This window comes from Acipenser ruthenus, chromosome 3 (genome assembly GCF_902713425.1).
Source record: "Acipenser ruthenus chromosome 3, fAciRut3.2 maternal haplotype, whole genome shotgun sequence".
NCBI lineage: Eukaryota > Metazoa > Chordata > Actinopteri > Acipenseriformes > Acipenseridae > Acipenser > Acipenser ruthenus.
The window spans coordinates 1,475,882-1,496,398 of record NC_081191.1 but is presented as its reverse complement, the minus strand read 5'-3'; the positions used below and the strand labels follow the sequence as shown (position 1 = coordinate 1,496,398).

General features: G+C 36.3%; 1 protein-coding gene across 1 annotated transcript in view; it reads left to right on the top strand.

Annotated features, from left to right (window-relative positions):
- LOC117435408 (protein FAM135B-like) overlaps positions 1-20,517 on the top strand; it is a 96,340-nt gene that overhangs the window by 48,701 nt on the left and 27,122 nt on the right. Inside the window, exons 7-8 of the mRNA XM_034058530.3 lie at positions 1,617-1,743; positions 19,944-20,097. Of these exons, the coding sequence (XP_033914421.2) occupies positions 1,617-1,743; positions 19,944-20,097 (281 nt within the window). The remainder of the gene's footprint in view (positions 1-1,616; positions 1,744-19,943; positions 20,098-20,517) is intronic.

Genomic DNA, 20,517 nt, shown 5'->3' with positions numbered 1-20,517 from the left:
GTATGTAACATTACAAAAAAAACACTTCCTAGTAAAAGTTAGGAAACGCTTAATAGTAGAACAGCTTGCTTGGTTTTTACTGAAGATACATTTTAATTGCCTGAACACAGCACTTGTGTACAGACACACCTGCCAATCAAGCACTTAACTTACTGTACTATTAGCCCTAATCTAAATCTGTAAGCATTTAAGGGTGGTACAAGGTGTGCAAAGTGTGTGCTACATAGCTAAGGTGTTTCTGCAGTATAAGAAAACACAATATAACTCCTCATACAGAATAAGAAAACATGATAAAAATACTGCTATTGGTTACAGTGTAATAAGTCTTTGTATGCTTTTAATAGGATTGGTGTCTGAAAACCTATTAAAAAAAAACTAGTAAGGGAAAATACAGGGTCCTAGGAAGTATTACAATGAATTCGGGAGTGGAGAGGTTAAGAAATCTCTGAGTGCAGTAGGTTTTTTTGCCACCTTGCAAATACACAAGGGCTTTGTTCTCCTGCTTCCATTGCAGAATTCCCCTGCCCTTTATCTAGATGAAATTGATTTTAAAATGCGGATGAAGTGAATTAAGAGATTGTTGTGTAAAATACTACTGTAGTTGGAGCCTGCGGTCAATGAAGGTTTGCTGTAATGTATCAAATGTTTAACCAAAGCAGAGGGCTAAAAGCCAACTTTACAGATACATTCTGGACTGTAAACACATGCATTTTCAGCAGTAATGGAAAATTCTATACGCTCTGCATGCTGTTAAATTGTTGTTTTATATATGTGTATATATATATATATATATATATATATATATATATATATATATATAAAATGGATGAAGGCTATATTGTGACCTGAGCCATTCGGAAAAAAGGCATAATACCACAGTATTGATGTCAAAAAGTGATAATTCCTCTAGAGGAAAATATCCTTGAACTTTGACCCATTCGACTTTCAATTCAAACACAAAATGTCTTGTTTTCAATCACTCGACAACACCCACAGTACAGAAATGTTCATTAACGATCGACAAAATGAGAAAACATAAAAAAAAAATGATATAAAGCTGGTACATTCGTATCTCAGAGAAACTGGAGAGGAACGGGAAATTAAAACAAGGTGAAGGCAATCATCCAAATAAAGCTGAAGCACTAACGGATAACGACAGAGAACATCTGTACAGCACTGAAACACTACTTTAAAAAAAAAATCCAACTGTACTGCAGAACCTCGTCTTCTTTAATATTAGCATCACAAGGGTATCCATGTTTTATAAAAAATAATAGACGGGCCTCTTCAGTGAGTTACAGGAAAACAATTTTATCTCGGGTTTCTGTGACAGTTTATAAATTACTCGACCTTTGTTCTCGTAATTTATGCCGTCACAGAAACCCCAGATGGAATTATTTTCCTGTAACTCACTGAAGCCCATCTATTATTCTCTCTCTCTCTCTCTCTCTCTCTCTCTCTCTCTCTCTCTCTCTCTCTCTCTCTCTCTGTATAATTCGTTTTATTTAAATGTTATTACAATGGGTATACCTTGAGGTAATCTACAGTGCGATGCATTTCAATGTTGTTATTGCTTGAAGAGAATCATTGTTACCTCTGTCTATCTCTGCCCACAGTTTCACTCGTTCAGGAAAGGGCTCATTGCTGGGGAAAGGTTCTGTCGAAAATGGAGCAGATCAGACCACCATGTCTTTAGAGAACCTAATGTTTGGGGCTGGATACTGCAAACCTGTTATAACAGAGGTAAGCCTTAGCATACACAGAGGCCTGTCATTGATGACACACATTTAACTGCCTCTATGAATTACTCTGAAAAGATGACAGATGTCACATTTTGTAAACTATGCTGTTATTAGTTGGTGTGCCTATTTAACCCCCTCATGACATTTCTAACTGAGGTAATGTGGGAGGTCAAAAAGCAATAACGATCACCACATTTTCAACAGAGATTTTTCAAAATCAGGCATCCCAAGTGCTTCAACAGGATAGCAGACCCTGTAGCAAACCTGTGCCACAACTACAGAATTGTACTTTTAAAAATAAAAAAATGACGTAGCCCCCTGAAAATAACACACTGGTACCAAGCCAACCTTGGTATGTGATTTTGGTAAGATTATCCAAATTACCAAAGTTCTTTATTTAACCAGGCTAGAACCCGTGAGATATAAATTTAATTTCCAAGGGGGTCCTGGCAGGAGACATAGGCAAGAAATAACATTATATTTTATGAGTGATTTAAAAATATATTTTGAAGAGGGCAATTAATTCCTAAGATGAGATGCTTGACATACAAAGGCGCATTAGCCCATATTAGATCTCAATGTAGGGATTTTAAAAGTAGGCACATCATTTGATCTTCATACACAGGCAGAGTTACATGTCTCTAACGGATGATATACACTGGGGGGTTATTAAACACTTTTTTTTCTTAGGGTTTAAAATATAACATTCAAATAAACTATGGGGCTAATTGTTTTACTAATTGTCAGGCTATTTTTATTCTGATACATTGCCTTTGTGAATACTGTAGTGGCTGGTGATTCTGTGCCCCAGAAATGTGCTGCTGCAATTAAAATGACAAATGAAATATAATGGGAAGGTCCACTTTTAAGTTTGCTTGTGCATACTTAGATCTGGGGCAGTGCATTAATATCATCGGTTTTGGTCAACACACTCATAGTCACAGAAAAATGCTTTAGTTTATCGACCGTTCCTTCCTGTGCCCCACTAGGATTACTGCAGGATAACTACAACAAGTTGTGGCAGTGGCTTTCTGTTGGTTGCCCTTGCAAGGTTAGGCCTGTGTACTGTAAGTAGAGTAATAATTAACTCAGTATGGGCTGCGCTGGTTACATTTTCTACACTTTATCTGAATAGAATGAGGAAACTAGTTAGACAATGGGGTCTATTTTAATGATTTCAACAGATCTGCCACAAGTTTTGTAAACCTGATTTTACGTGAACCTCATTTGACTGTATTTTTATTGTGGGTACTGTAGTTAATAAGTGGGTCATAGATCACTAATGGGGGAGGGGGACCAGCTGGATTAAAACAGAGTTAAAGACTGTAAAACCTAAAAAATACAAATATATGCACATCTTTAAAACGTTTATTCTAAAGATGGAAGTTTCTTATTAACCTGACATTGTCTTTGCTCACAAATGCATGAGCAGTCAAGCAAAAGAAGTGTGACATTTCAAAGGGCCCGGATCACATCCAGTGAAGCAGCGTGTTAGTGACCCTGTAAGCAAGTGTTACAAAGTTCTGGCTCCTTCCACATCCCTCAAAAAACACCTCATCTGCAATAACCCCACTGGGCGCTTGTATCAGGGATTTGTATATACTGTAAGTACAGGGGTGTAAATACGACTCCCATTGGAGATTTATAAGACACAACTGAGCTTAGTAATAGACCCTCTGATATGATATTTTACAGACTAAATGCACTGCAATGACTCAGATGTGCACGGTTAGTTGGTTCATTTTCATAACCTGGGTTCTCAGAATGTAATTATCTCAGTGATGTGTATTTAGATCTGCTTCTGCTTAGAACATTTGCATAGATCCCATACTCATTAAAACTGTTTATCAAAAAGAAATTCTCAGATGGTTATATTAATTCTCCTGGCCTGCCGACTTGATGGGAGACAAGCATGATTTATTAAAACAACAGTTCTTCACTTTATCACAAGAAGTTACAGAAGATGATGGAAGCTCAATATGAACAATATCAATGTGTCAAATGGGCTATATGAACATGCCATTTCTCTGATCCTGGTCTGTGTCAGCAGATGAAAAACAAACATTGTCCAATGGGTTATGGGCAATCATATTTTGATGTACACAGATAACATATGAGACTGTCATGCAGACAAGACCAATACAGCTAAAGTAAGCCGAACTACGCCCCCTCTTTCTCTCTCTCTGGGAAGAAGATTAGATGCCATCAGCTGCAGACACCTGCAGCTTGCAGCATTTTAATATCTGAGTTAATTACATGCCAACAGAGCTATATGAGATTTTAATTATTCTGACTAGAGACACTAAAAGCAATAACTAATATGTTCAGGGTATTGTGCGTGTATTTAAAACAATCTTTAGTGCAATGTTAAATGTTTAGACACAATCACCAGCACAGAATCCATCATTGTTGATGTAGAATGCAAATAAAAATGCACCCAGATGGCCATGCTGTTTGTAAATATATATATATATATATATATATATATATATATATATATATATATATATATATAGCAGCAGTTATGTGAAGCAGATTCAGTGCGTCTTAGATGTGAACTGTAAAATATGCCAGTCTTCCATTTCACCTCCTCTTGTCCACCCAAAACAGTGCGTTAGTACAGTTGCAAAGTTAAACAGTGCGTTAGTACAGTTCCAAAGTTAAACAGTGCGTTAGTACAGTTGCAAAGTTAAACAGTGCGTTAGTACAGTTGCAAAGTTAAACAGTGCGTTAGTACAGTTCCAAAGTTAAACAGTGCGTTAGTACAGTTGCAAAGTTAAACAGTGCGTTAGTACAGTTGCAAAGTTAAACAGTGCGTTAGTACAGTTGCAAAGTTAAACAGTGTGTTAGTATAGTTCCCGTGTTAAACAGTGTGTTAGTACAGTTCCAAAGTTAAACAGTGTGTTAGTACAGTTGCAAAGTTAAACAGTGTGTTAGTACAGTTGCAAAGTTAAACAGTGCGTTAGTATAGTTCCCGTGTTAAACAGTGTGTTAGTACAGTTGCAAAGTTAAACAGTGTGTTAGTACAGTTGCAAAGTTAAACAGTGTGTTAGTACAGTTGCAAAGTTAAACAGTGTGTTAGTATAGTTCCAAAGTTAAACAGTGTGTTAGTACAGTTGCAAAGTTAAACAGTGTGTTAGTATAGTTGCAAAGTTAAACAGTGTGTTAGTATAGTTCCAAAGTTAAACAGTGTGTTAGTACAGTTGCAAAGTTAAACAGTGTGTTAGTATAGTTGCAAAGTTAAACAGTGTGTTAGTATAGTTCCAAAGTTAAACAGTGTGTTAGTACAGTTGCAAAGTTAAACAGTGCGTTAGTATAGTTGCAAAGTTAAACAGTGCGTTAGTACAGTTGCAAAGTTAAACAGTGTGTTAGTATAGTTCCAAAGTTAAACAGTGCGTTAGTATAGTTCCAAAGTTAAACAGTGTGTTAGTATAGTTGCAAAGTTAAACAGTGTGTTAGTACAGTTGCAAAGTTAAACAGTGCGTTAGTACAGTTGCAAAGTTAAACAGTGCGTTAGTACAGTTGCAAAGTTAAACAGTGCGTTAGTACAGTTGCAAAGTTAAACAGTGTGTTAGTATAGTTCCCGTGTTAAACAGTGTGTTAGTACAGTTCCAAAGTTAAACAGTGTGTTAGTACAGTTGCAAAGTTAAACAGTGTGTTAGTACAGTTGCAAAGTTAAACAGTGCGTTAGTATAGTTCCCGTGTTAAACAGTGTGTTAGTACAGTTGCAAAGTTAAACAGTGTGTTAGTACAGTTGCAAAGTTAAACAGTGTGTTAGTACAGTTGCAAAGTTAAACAGTGTGTTAGTATAGTTCCAAAGTTAAACAGTGTGTTAGTACAGTTGCAAAGTTAAACAGTGTGTTAGTATAGTTGCAAAGTTAAACAGTGTGTTAGTATAGTTCCAAAGTTAAACAGTGTGTTAGTACAGTTGCAAAGTTAAACAGTGTGTTAGTATAGTTGCAAAGTTAAACAGTGTGTTAGTATAGTTCCAAAGTTAAACAGTGTGTTAGTACAGTTGCAAAGTTAAACAGTGCGTTAGTATAGTTGCAAAGTTAAACAGTGCGTTAGTACAGTTGCAAAGTTAAACAGTGTGTTAGTATAGTTCCAAAGTTAAACAGTGCGTTAGTATAGTTGCAAAGTTAAACAGTGTGTTAGTACAGTTGCAAAGTTAAACAGTGCGTTAGTATAGTTGCAAAGTTAAACAGTGCGTTAGTACAGTTGCAAAGTTAAACAGTGTGTTAGTATAGTTCCAAAGTTAAACAGTGTGTTAGTATAGTTCCAAAGTTAAACAGTGTGTTAGTATAGTTCCAAAGTTAAACAGTGTGTTAGTACAGTTGCAAAGTTAAACAGTGCGTTAGTATAGTTGCAAAGTTAAACAGTGCGTTAGTACAGTTGCAAAGTTAAACAGTGCGTTAGTATAGTTCCAAAGTTAAACAGTGTGTTAGTACAGTTGCAAAGTTAAACAGTGCGTTAGTACAGTTGCAAAGTTAAACAGTGTGTTAGTTAAACAGTGTGTTAGTACAGTTGCAAAGTTAAACAGTGTGTTAGTATAGTTCCCGTGTTAAACAGTGCGTTAGTACAGTTGCAAAGTTAAACAGTGTGTTAGTATAGTTCCAAAGTTAAACAGTGTGTTAGTATAGTTCCAAAGTTAAACAGTGTGTTAGTATAGTTCCAAAGTTAAACAGTGTGTTAGTACAGTTGCAAAGTTAAACAGTGCGTTAGTATAGTTGCAAAGTTAAACAGTGCGTTAGTACAGTTGCAAAGTTAAACAGTGCGTTAGTATAGTTCCAAAGTTAAACAGTGTGTTAGTACAGTTGCAAAGTTAAACAGTGCGTTAGTACAGTTGCAAAGTTAAACAGTGTGTTAGTTAAACAGTGTGTTAGTACAGTTGCAAAGTTAAACAGTGTGTTAGTATAGTTCCAAAGTTAAACAGTGTGTTAGTACAGTTGCAAAGTTAAACAGTGCGTTAGTATAGTTCCAAAGTTAAACAGTGCGTTAGTATAGTTCCAAAGTTAAACAGTGTGTTAGTACAGTTGCAAAGTTAAACAGTGTGTTAGTATAGTTCCAAAGTTAAACAGTGTGTTAGTATAGTTCCAAAATTAAACAGTGCGTTAGTATAGTTCCCGTGTTAAACAGTGTGTTAGTACAGTTGCAAAGTTAAACAGTGTGTTAGTACAGTTGCAAAGTTAAACAGTGTGTTAGTACAGTTGCAAAGTTAAACAGTGTGTTAGTACAGTTGCAAAGTTAAACAGTGTGTTAGTACAGTTGCAAAGTTAAACAGTGTGTTAGTACAGTTGCAAAGTTAAACAGTGCGTTAGTATAGTTCCAAAGTTAAACAGTGTGTTAGTATAGTTGCAAAGTTAAACAGTGTGTTAGTACAGTTGCAAAGTTAAACAGTGCGTTAGTATAGTTCCAAAGTTAAACAGTGTGTTAGTACAGTTCCAAAGTTAAACAGTGTGTTAGTACAGTTGCAAAGTTAAACAGTGCGTTAGTATAGTTCCAAAGTTAAACAGTGTGTTAGTACAGTTGCAAAGTTAAACAGTGTGTTAGTACAGTTGCAAAGTTAAACAGTGTGTTAGTACAGTTGCAAAGTTAAACAGTGTGTTAGTATAGTTCCAAAGTTAAACAGTGTGTTAGTACAGTTGCAAAGTTAAACAGTGTGTTAGTACAGTTGCAAAGTTAAACAGTGTGTTAGTACAGTTGCAAAGTTAAACAGTGCGTTAGTATAGTTCCAAAGTTAAACAGTGTGTTAGTACAGTTGCAAAGTTAAACAGTGTGTTAGTATAGTTCCAAAGTTAAACAGTGCGTTAGTATAGTTCCCGTGTTAAACAGTGTGTTAGTACAGTTGCAAAGTTAAACAGTGTGTTAGTACAGTTGCAAAGTTAAACAGTGTGTTAGTATAGTTCCCGTGTTAAACAGTGCGTTAGTATAGTTCCAAAGTTAAACAGTGTGTTAGTACAGTTGCAAAGTTAAACAGTGTGTTAGTACAGTTCCAAAGTTAAACAGTGTGTTAGTATAGTTCCAAAGTTAAACAGTGTGTTAGTACAGTTCCAAAGTTAAACAGTGTGTTAGTACAGTTGCAAAGTTAAACAGTGTGTTAGTACAGTTCCAAAGTTAAACAGTGTGTTAGTATAGTTCCAAAGTTAAACAGTGTGTTAGTACAGTTGCAAAGTTAAACAGTGTGTTAGTATAGTTCCCGTGTTAAACAGTGTGTTAGTACAGTTGCAAAGTTAAACAGTGTGTTAGTATAGTTCCCGTGTTAAACAGTGCGTTAGTACAGTTGCAAAGTTAAACAGTGCGTTAGTATAGTTCCAAAGTTAAACAGTGTGTTAGTACAGTTGCAAAGTTAAACAGTGTGTTAGTACAGTTCCAAAGTTAAACAGTGCGTTAGTATAGTTCCCGTGTTAAACAGTGCGTTAGTATAGTTCCAAAGTTAAACAGTGTGTTAGTACAGTTGCAAAGTTAAACAGTGTGTTAGTACAGTTCCAAAGTTAAACAGTGTGTTAGTATAGTTCCAAAGTTAAACAGTGTGTTAGTACAGTTCCAAAGTTAAACAGTGTGTTAGTACAGTTGCAAAGTTAAACAGTGTGTTAGTACAGTTCCAAAGTTAAACAGTGTGTTAGTATAGTTCCAAAGTTAAACAGTGTGTTAGTACAGTTGCAAAGTTAAACAGTGTGTTAGTATAGTTCCCGTGTTAAACAGTGTGTTAGTACAGTTGCAAAGTTAAACAGTGCGTTAGTATAGTTCCCGTGTTAAACAGTGTGTTAGTACAGTTGCAAAGTTAAACAGTGCGTTAGTATAGTTCCAAAGTTAAACAGTGCGTTAGTACAGTTGCAAAGTTAAACAGTGTGTTAGTATAGTTCCAAAGTTAAACAGTGTGTTAGTACAGTTGCAAAGTTAAACAGTGTGTTAGTATAGTTCCAAAGTTAAACAGTGTGTTAGTACAGTTGCAAAGTTAAACAGTGTGTTAGTACAGTTCCAAAGTTAAACAGTGTGTTAGTATAGTTCCAAAGTTAAACAGTGTGTTAGTACAGTTGCAAAGTTAAACAGTGTGTTAGTATAGTTCCCGTGTTAAACAGTGTGTTAGTACAGTTGCAAAGTTAAACAGTGCGTTAGTATAGTTCCCGTGTTAAACAGTGTGTTAGTACAGTTGCAAAGTTAAACAGTGCGTTAGTATAGTTCCAAAGTTAAACAGTGCGTTAGTACAGTTGCAAAGTTAAACAGTGTGTTAGTATAGTTCCAAAGTTAAACAGTGCGTTAGTACAGTTGCAAAATTAAACAGTGTGTTAGTATAGTTCCCGTGTTAAACAGTGTGTTAGTATAGTTCCAAAGTTAAACAGTGTGTTAGTACAGTTCCAAAGTTAAACAGTGTGTTAGTATAGTTCCAAAGTTAAACAGTGTGTTAGTACAGTTGCAAAGTTAAACAGTGTGTTAGTACAGTTGCAAAGTTAAACAGTGCGTTAGTATAGTTCCAAAGTTAAACAGTGTGTTAGTACAGTTGCAAAGTTAAACAGTGTGTTAGTATAGTTCCAAAGTTAAACAGTGTGTTAGTATAGTTCCAAAGTTAAACAGTGTGTTAGTATAGTTCCCGTGTTAAACAGTGTGTTAGTACAGTTGCAAAGTTAAACAGTGTGTTAGTACAGTTGCAAAGTTAAACAGTGTGTTAGTATAGTTCCAAAGTTAAACAGTGTGTTAGTATAGTTGCAAAGTTAAACAGTGTGTTAGTACAGTTGCAAAGTTAAACAGTGTGTTAGTATAGTTCCAAAGTTAAACAGTGTGTTAGTATAGTTCCCGTGTTAAACAGTGTGTTAGTACAGTTGCAAAGTTAAACAGTGCGTTAGTATAGTTCCCGTGTTAAACAGTGTGTTAGTACAGTTCCAAAGTTAAACAGTGTGTTAGTATAGTTCCAAAGTTAAACAGTGTGTTAGTATAGTTCCCGTGTTAAACAGTGTGTTAGTATAGTTCCAAAGTTAAACAGTGCGTTAGTACAGTTCCAAAGTTAAACAGTGTGTTAGTACAGTTGCAAAGTTAAACAGTGTGTTAGTACAGTTGCAAAGTTAAACAGTGTGTTAGTATAGTTCCAAAGTTAAACAGTGTGTTAGTACAGTTGCAAAGTTAAACAGTGTGTTAGTACAGTTGCAAAGTTAAACAGTGCGTTAGTACAGTTCCAAAGTTAAACAGTGTGTTAGTATAGTTCCAAAGTTAAACAGTGCGTTAGTACAGTTCCAAAGTTAAACAGTGTGTTAGTACAGTTGCAAAGTTAAACAGTGTGTTAGTATAGTTCCAAAGTTAAACAGTGTGTTAGTACAGTTCCAAAGTTAAAGAGTGTGTTAGTATAGCTGCAAAGTTAAACAATCGTAAGGATTAGCAGATGTTGAAAACACTTTAGCAGTGTGATATTTATTCTTTATTTAGTATTTCAGGACTGACAGGCCTTTGCCAGGATTGCACAGACAGTGCTGCATCAATTTGCAGAGTATCCCAGAACCCCCATGATTCACTGTTAATACATATTAATTTTTGACATTTTATAATGCAATATTAAAAAAGAAAAAATAACCAAAAGGTTTTCTGTTCTTTTTTAATACTGTATTTTAACAGGATTTTTCATGTGCTCCCTATTACCTTTATGGGAGGGTGTGAGCTTAAATAATGTTAATTCAGCTATAATGTTAATTTAGCTATAAACTCTAATGAGAGTGTTCTTGTCCCTTCTTCCGGGTTTTTATACCAGCCACCCGTGGGGGGATCTCATAATTGGTCTGTTTAACTGTGGGGGCCCCTTTTGATCACAGTCATGTGTCTGGGTTTGCCTTGCTCTGCATGCAGGTAACATTTGTTCAACAACTGTCATGCTGCTTCCTGCATTTATTTAATTTTTTTTTACCTGGAACTGCCACGTTTATACTGCTTTGCAGTTTAACCATTTCATAGCTTAGTATGTGACTGAACCAGGTTTTAGTGCTAAGCAAGAAGAAAGCAGCTCTTTATTGTGTAGAAACTGCATGCGTTATTGACTCGAAACGATATTACACATCGTTTTTAAATTAAACAGACACATAATGGGTGGGTGCATGTATACTTGATCAAGACATGAGTTGCTTATGCTTATATCTTCTAAAAGGAACCAAAAAAATGTGTCCTAGTATCATTTTATGAAAGGGCAACATTCCTATTCTTGAGAATGATTTACATTATTTTTTTATTATTTTATTTAATTTTTTTTTAGATTTTAACCAAGAGCAGTTTGAAGCATTTTGGTTTTGTCATAGAGTAACCACTACATTTTCTTTTTTATTGTTGACCTACGTGTGATTGCCAGTTTCTTTACTTGAATCAACTGCATTAATATGTCAAAGCATTTTGAATTATCACAGAATACAAGTAACAGTTAGAAACAGGTGAAGCACTGTATTGTGCGTTCCAGCTGCAGTATGACCCCAGCTGACTCTCTAGCTAGTTGACTAGGTACAGAGTGAGTTTGCTGGGAGTTTTATAAACTCAGTCCGGGATTGTGTTAAAAGAAAGATGTGTCTACATTTTTTTTTCAAATAGTGTTGTTAACACCATATATACATATATAAATGGTTAAATAGGCCTGCAAGATGTTAAGGAACAGAATCTGGCCTGAGTATACAAGGATCCAGTACTTAGAAAACAGGTCATTATAGTGGTGTCATGACATTTTGGAGGCTAGAGGCAGCAAGTAAACAACATGTGATGCTCCTCTAAAGGAAAGGTTATTGATACTTACTGAGTTCTCAGCTATCTAATTATACCCTGTCGATACCAATTAAATCTGCAGATTTACGAGCGGTTCATCCATCAGACAGTATAATCAGCAGCACAGACACTTTGTGAAACTGTCAAGAAAAAGATTCAAAGATAGACCCCCCCCCCCCCCCCCACTCTCGTAAGTAGATCGGTGTCATTAAAGGAAGAACCATACTACAAAGAGTTGGGCTGTAAACCAAAGCCACCAGCGTTATTTTATGAACATAATTTCTGATATGATTATAGTATAGATCAAAAAAAGCGCATTGCTAGTGGCATGGATTGGCTACAACTAATAAAATCCCCGCTGGGTTTAGCCATTTGAAGAATAGCGATGCTTATATGAAAACAGAAAATGTCAGACACTGTCAGCTGAAAGATCAAAGGGGATCAGTATGGAGCCACATTCAAATTGCTGGCTTCTGTCTTATCTGCATCCCGCTGAATCTGTCTGCTGACGAAGGAAGACACTGCTGATATTGCGTCAGTATCTCATCAGATATTCTGCTGCCAGCCATTAGAGGATGTAGCTGAAGCAGCAGAGAAAATGACATGCATATACTGTGGTACTATATGTCAGAGTTGAATGTTGCTTTCCTTTTTGGGTGGTTCAGTTAAAGGCAATCTTGAATATAGGGCCAATGGTTGGAATACTTTTCAAATTGGTTTTATGTATTTAATAATGTACACATACACACATGGAAAACCTCATTAAGTGGGCACAGTGACGCAGGAAACAAAGTAGACAGAGATACACTCATTGATTACATATACTTTGAACAAGAAAGTAATAATTAATAAAATATTTAAATGTGCCCGTGAAGCTACATTTCGAATGTCAAGTGGTATCTGATTTCAGAATTCAGGAGCTCCTTGCAGAAAAGATGTCTGGCCTATCTTTGTTCTCATTAGAGGAGTTTTCAGTTTACATTCGGTGTTCCTTCAAATATAACGCTCATTAGCTTCACTCGCTAACATGTATTGTAAGTATCTTTGACCAACACCATGTCGACATTTGTAAAGCAGAGAGGCAAAATGAAAAACAAAACTGTCTTCTAAACTACAGTGGTAACAATAACAATTCACATTTCTATAGCATCACAAGGATCCCAAAGAGCTTCACACACAATCAAAAACCTTAACAATTAAACCATTCCATTCAAAACAGGAATACGGAATTTGATATGAACAGACATTTTAAAAAGAGATTCAAACATTGGTTTTAATTGTAAAATCCCCAGAAGGCAGAGCATTCCATAATTTAGGAGCTTTACAAGAAAAGCCCTTTCTGCCGGTATTATCTTTATTCATCTTAGGAATAACCAGCCTCCCCGCATACTGTGATCTAAGAGTGCGGTTAGGAGTATACAGGGTCAATAATTATTGTAAATAACTGGGTGCTAATCCATTCAGGGCCTTAGAAGTTAAAAGCTAAACCTTAAAACCAATTTTAAACTGCACAGTGCAAAGAGGCCAAAACAGGGGTAGTATGTTCACTTTTTCTGGTTTTAGTCAAAATTCTAGTTACAGTGTTCTGAATGAGCTGTAAGCAAGACACCACATGTTTTCGGATACCAGAGAAAAGTGCATTTCAATAATCAATTCTAGATGAAACAAAGGTATGCATTAGTCTTTCAGCATCAAATACAGAAATAATAGGTCTAAGTGTAGCTATATTTCTCAAATGATAAATGGATACTTTATTAACTTTCCTAATCTGAGTCTCGAATGATAGATCAGGGTCAAAGATGACCCCCACATTTCTAATTTCTAGTTTTGGTTGTGATGAGAGACTGCTAAAGTTTGATTCTGTGTTTAGTGCGGAAGATAGTGGCAAGTTCCTTGCCCCCTGGAGAGTGCTTTCTGGAAGAAAGAATAATGTGGAGGTGAAGCCTCAATCAAGGAAACATTGTTATCAACTGCAAGCCAAGTTTCAACTAGAGAAAATAACAATGTTATAATCCATAATAAAATCAGAGGAGCGTTTCTAGACAGAGCTCTAACACTAAATAAAGTCAGGTGTAGACTGGTACAATGAAGAGCATGTCATTGAGCAGAGGTAATAGGGATATGAAGATTAAAGTAATGACTAAAGCTAAGGTTTACAATTTTAGAAAAGCAAACTATGAAGGTATGAAACAGAGACTAACAGAAGTAGATTGGAGTAAAACAGAGAAAACATCCACAGAAAAAGGATGGCTGTTTTTAAAAAATGTAGTACTAGATGCGCAAAACAATTACATCCCAAAAGTAGACAAATCTAAATCTAAAACAAAATGGCCAAAATGGCTTAATAGATCAATTTAAAAAAATATTCAGCGAAAAAAGGCACTTTACAGAGCGTTTAAAAGGGACCAAAAACAAAGTACACAGAAAGAGTACTTGGAACTACAAACAGAAGTCAAAAAGGAAGTTAGAAAGGCCAAGAGATAGATATAAATCAATATTGCTAAGGGGGCTAAAACCAATTCTAAAATGTTTTTCCAATATTATAACAGCAAGAGAACATTCAAAGAGGAGGTTAAATGTCTAAGAGACATGAATTGCAAAATCATAGATGAAGAAAAAAAAATAGCAAATATATTAAATAATTACTTTTCACAGGTTTTTACAAAGGAGGACACGGACAACATGCCCCACATGTCGACCTGTTCCTATCCATTTTTAAATAACTTTAGCATAACAGAGGCAGAAGTGTTAAAGGGACTAGGAGCTCTTAAAATAAACAAATCCCCTGGGCTGGATGAGATCCTCCCAATAGTACTCAAATAAATGAAATAAGTTATTTACAAACCGCTAACCAAGATCATGCAGCAGTCTCTTGACACAGGGGTTGTACCGACAGACTGGAAAATAGCAAACGTAATACCGATCCACAAAAAGGGAGACAAAACCGAACCAGGTAACTACATACCAATAAGCCTGACTTCTATTATATGTAAACTTATGGAAACTATAATAAGATCCAAAATGGAAAATTACCTATAGGGTAACAATATCCTGGGAGACAGTCGGCATGGTTTTAGGAAAGGGAGATCGTGTCTAACTAACCTGCTTGACTTTTCTGAGGATGCAGCATTGACAATGGATAATTGCAAAGCATACGACATGGTTTATTTAGATTTCCAGAAAGCTTTTGACAAAGTTCTGCATAAAAGATTAATTCTCAAACTGAACTCAGTAGGGATTCAAGGAAATGCATGCACGTGGATTAGGGAGTGGTTAACATGTAGAAAACAGAAAGTACTGATTAGAGGAGAAACCTCAAAATGGAGCGAGGTAACCAGTGGAGTACCACAGGGATCAGTATTAGGTCCTCTGCTATTCTTAATCTACATTAATGATTTAGATTCTGGTATAGTAAGCAAACTTGTTAAATTTGCAGACAACACAAAAATAGGAGGCGTGACAAACACTGTTGCAGCAGCAAAGGTCATTCAAAATGATCTAGACAGCATTCAGAACGGGGCAGACACATGGCAAATGAAATTTAATAGAGAAAAGTGTAAAGTATTGCATGCAGGAAATAAAAATGTGCATTATAAATATCATATGGGAGATAGTGAAATTGAAGAAGGGAACTATGAAAAAGACCTAGGAGTTTATGTTGACTCAGAAATGTCTTCATCTAGATAATGTGGGGAAGCTATAAAAAAGGCCAACAAGATGTTCGGATATATTGTGAGAAGTGTTGAATTTAAATCAAGGGAAGTAATGTTAGAACTTTACAATGCATTAGTAAGACCTCGCCTAGAATATTGTATTCAGTTCTGGTCACCTTGTTACAAAAAGGATATTGCTGCTCTAGAAAGAGTTCAAAGAAGAGCAACCAGAATTATCCCAGGTTTAAAAGGCATGTCGAATGCAGACAGGCTAAAAGAATTGAATCTATTCAGTCTTGAACAAAGAAGACTACGCGGCGATCTGATTCAAACATTTAAAATCCTAAAAGGTATAGACAATGTCGACCCAGGGAACTTCTTTGACCTGAAAAAAGAAACAAGGACCAGGGGTCACACATGGAGATTAGATAAAGGGGCATTCAGAACAGAAAATAGGAGGCACTTTTTTACACAGAGAATTGTGAGGGTCTGGAACCAACTCCCCAGTAATGTTGTTGAAGCTGACACCCTGGGATCCTTCAAGAAGCTGCTTGATGAGATTCTGGGATCAATAAGCTACTAACAACCAAACGAGCAAGATGGGCCGAATGGCCTCCTCTCGTTTGTAAACTTTCTTATGTTCTTATGTTCTTATTACTGTAACACACACCTCTGTGATTGAGCAGAGGTAAAAGGGATATGAAAAAGATTACTATAACACAGTATATACTGCAATTGGTTATACTCGGGGACATATCAGGCATATCAGAATGTACGGGATAACAGTGTCTGTATAGCAAGGGACTCCTGTCCGAATAGTGCTGGACGTGAAGATTAAGAAAACCTACATTCACTCCCCAGTAACTCTCAGTGTTAAAAGATGCACTTGTCAACACAGATCAGCTGTTCAGAAATACAAGGTTCTGTGGCTGAAAAAATATGTCAAGAGAAACATCAACTGCTGAGGTTAATGCGCTTGTAAAAAGGGAGATGATATACTGCCAGAAGCGCTGGCAAGATGAACGTCAGATTGTTAACAAAACTGCGGGGTTCTTACTCTTCTGGATCATGTTCCAGGATATCTCCCTCCTCTTCATGTACCGTCCCCTGGCATTTTCCCACAGCAACCAATAGGCTACAAATGTGATTTATATGGTTTCTAATCAGTAAGTAGCCTATCCTGTTCAGACGAGTTAAAAATGCAATTTAATGTATACGTTACAAATAACAAAATACTTAAATGATGTAATTACTGGCTAATTAAACATAGACTTTTTTATTATTACTATTAAATACATGTTCCTAAATGCAGAAATGATGCTAGGAAATGATACCGTTGAGCCGCATCTCATTCTCCTCCTGGTCTGAGGCACGTGTTAATTATGAATCTGGTGAGGGTCAATTAACGACACAATACAGATTTATGAATCAGACGAATAATATGCTAATGAGAAAATTATTCTCTAAGGACACGTTATTCTAACGTCGCGATGAGTGATGTTTTTATAAGGTAAATGGCGTTTATGCATCACCCAGTGAAATACTGTCATGTTAAACACTTACTGGCGTGATAAAGGACACAGTAAGTTTTATGCATACAGGCCTTTCACTTCTATTTGTCCCTCTTTCAGCTCATTGCACATTTCTTTAGATTCCCTCCCCAGTTCCTAGTTTAAATCATTTCCAATATTTGCAGCTAGCCTACTGGCCCCTGACCTTAGGTGTCATAATTAACAGTCCATCTTTCTTCCCCAAAAGCAGTCCCAGTTATTTATGAATCCCAACCCTTTTTGCACACACCAGCCAGCCAGCCAGCCCTAAACAGACCCGTGTTAGCATCAGACAGTGATGAGATGAACCAGCCCAGCAAGGCAAACCTGCAAATTCTATTCAACACAGTCTCCAAGCAACCAAGAGAAAAGTTTTTTTTTTTCAAACACGTAAACAGTATTTTAAAAAATAAAATAATGTACACAAAAAGTTGAAATGATTAAAAAGCATTTATTTCAGGACGTTTCGGGCAAAAGCCCTTCTTCAGCTGTGTAGAAAGAAAAGAAAAGAGTTCAAGAGGTATGTCTACATAGTCAATAATAGACACCAGTACTTGTAGAACAAGAGTTTTCTTTATTTGTGCACCAAAACAATGATGATTTCTGTACAGCAAACATATGTATATCACAATGGCACAAAAATAACTTGATTTTTTGTACAGTAAAACATGTGGCTTAGTAGCAAATGTACACTAAAACGGTGCGTGGCCAACATGAGTCATCCTCAGAAAATCAATGGAAACCCATGTCAAGACAGATTCGTTTGTGAATCGGATGTGAATCCTTAATTAATTAAGGAGAAGTTTCACAGTTGATTAGTGGATTCAGTAAATCATGGTTAGTAGCAGAACACATAGTCTATTAGCAACTAAAATCAAGTTATGAAGTGATGAAAAGCTTCCAGCTGTGAATTTGTTCTTGAAGAAGCTGTAAACTCCACTGATAGGATGCACCAGAACCCCTAGTGCAAAGGAAAAACAGATGTGTATCTTTGCTTGGTAAGGACATGAGCATGTAAGGACAAGGCACCGGTAAAGAGGACAGCCTTTCCACCAGAGGAGAGGACGATAATTGCAAGCACACACTGGCATTTAGAAAGTATAATGTGTCATTCATGTGAGTAAGACTGGCATGTTTTTATCTTGGTCGGAAAAAAAACAAAAAACATACTGTACATACATTTAGGAAAAGCTTTCAATCAATCAATTTACTTTTATATAGCACCTTTCATAGCAATGCCGTCCCAAAGCGCTTTACAAAACAAGCAGAAATTAAACTATAATAGCAAACATTAATTACAGCCATTAAAAATACAAATTAAAATATAAAATGTCTATTTTCCCAGGGAAACTTCCCACAGAATATACCAGAATTTCTTGAAGGGATTCATGGAGACCATATTATTTCTCCAATTCTAAATAAATTAATTAAGTTTAATTACCAGTAAACACATTGGGCTGTCAGATGTTATGGGAAATTAATTAAAAAATAGTAAGTTAATAGAATGATTGTGTTGCTAAAGCAATTTGACTGATGTTACTCTAAATGTATTTTTATGGTTAGATTTGTGTAAAATAAGTGCAAAGGGTAGGTAATCCACAGTTGACTAGTACAGGTTTCCGTGGGGACAGAGTTTCTGTTGAGCGTGAGATCGATGTGGCAGTCTCAGATGTCTTATGTCCCTTGAGCCCACTACCGATAACTAAGGGAATAGGAACCATGAGATATCATAGTATAATGCAGTTTAAGATGATATGAGATTACATTTTGTATATAAATAATTTAGGACATACTGACATTGGATACCAAAGATGCAGTTTTTATTGTCATCTGAACGATCTGTGGCCCATCTTATCACTCCTGAAACCCCAGAGCTGCTTGGGTAGAGGAAGCTTTGAGGCATCCCCAGACATGTTCCAGCTGCTGGTTCAGCAGTGTACAGCTATTCAGTTCTGCACACCCTGTGTAAAATCCAGCTGTCGGCTCCAATATCAAAGACCACTTATCCTAAGACAGTATGGGCAAGATATGGATGCATTATGTTTTCCTATAATGAGTCTTCTATGTCTTTGCTGTGTGACAGCAGTCTTACCCTAATAGTGACAAATGTTATCTGTTTGACTCCATATCCTCTAAGCCTGTCCCAGTGGGTCAGCTACTGAAGGTACTGAAGGCTCCGTTGTTGTTACGCCTCAATAAGCTTTTGTGTGGCTGATTTAAAGTTATAAAAACACATTTTTAAACAGGAAGTGGATAGATACATTCCCCACAGGAAGGTGCTAAGGGTAGAACATGCAGGCCTATATTGTGGTGTCTGAGACGTACAAATACATTGGAACATAATTGTTTGGAGTGATAGGTATTCATAAACACACTTGTTTCCTGTTTATTTCTACAGGCTTTTTTTCTTGTTGCATCAACAAGAAAAGCCTAGGGTACCGGTACTGTATTAAATATCAAGCACAAGAGCTCACTCTTTTGATAAGTGCATATCCCTCAGTAACACTCTTAAACTATTTGGTATTAAGGTTACAGCAAAAGATCTGGGTTATAGTGCCACGTAGGCTGGCGATTGATTTTACAGTTGGAGACAAGCTGTGATTAGAGAGAGACTGCCACCAGTTTGGTGTTTGATCTCTGTTTAATTGTTCGACATCTCAAGTTACTATACATAATATCTGACGTGTGTAGGTTGCGTTTAGGATCGGAAATCAATGACACATATACATATGTGTTTTTGGGGGGGGGTTTTGTGCTGAGCAGCAGCGTTTTTTTTTGTCTTTTTTTTGTTTTTTATTAAATAACCTATGAGCAATAAAACTATTTTTTTTACTTTGATCAAAACCTTATTCTCCTATGCTTCATTCATGTTGCCCTTGGACATGGTGAATATGAGAAACAATAAAGTGGCTTGCTTGGCACAGAACGGGAGGTTTTTTTTTTTCGTGTTCCTTTATTCAAAACAGCCCAGTCTGCATGTTACTAATTGGGCATGTGGAGGAGGTACGGAACTCTGCCTTGTTAAGGGACTATAAAGAAAAATGAAAAGGCTGTTAGGTTTTGTAATCAGACTGGTCATTTACTATTGAACACCATGTTCTGTGCAAATGCATTTTCACCTGTCCCTTCAGTGTATGTGAAGCTGTATCAATATTACATCTGTTGGTGTTTAAATAGAGATGGAAATATACAGTAATTAGAGTCACCCCCTAACACAGGTATGGCTCTATAGAAACGCAACAGAAACTCTCTGTATTTCTAATTTGTTTTGACAGGGCAGTTTCTATGTCCCTTCTGAAAACTGCATGCAGCGTGCATACTCTTGGCACAGGAGGCTTTGCTGCCTGCTGTTGAACGCACACAGAGGACTGAGGACCTACTACACTGGCCTGATGAAGCAGATCCCTGAGCTGCCACAAACAGAGATTGGTAAAGACACAATTGCTGAACAAACAGCATTTTGTTTAACAAAAAATAATCTTGTTTCCATGCTCACGTATGAAAGCTGTGTTGTAAATAATGGTAAATAATGTCACATTGCTGAAAAAAACAAAACAATTGTTCTGCTTCAATACATGCATAATGTGTGTGTCTCCAAGGGCCCAATTTACACAGCTTTACTCATGAGTTATTAACAGCCTGTTTTAAATACAGAAATGCAGTTTGATATTTATGAGACTGTCAAGACTTCTGGTGGTTTTCTTAAGCAACACTAGAATTCTTTTTTTATGAATACCAAATATGATGCATAAAAACAGACTTTTAAAAAGAACGTTTAAATTACTCCAGACTTAATGCTTTTTAAACAGAGCCCTATGTAATATATGCATGCAAATTTAAATAATATTT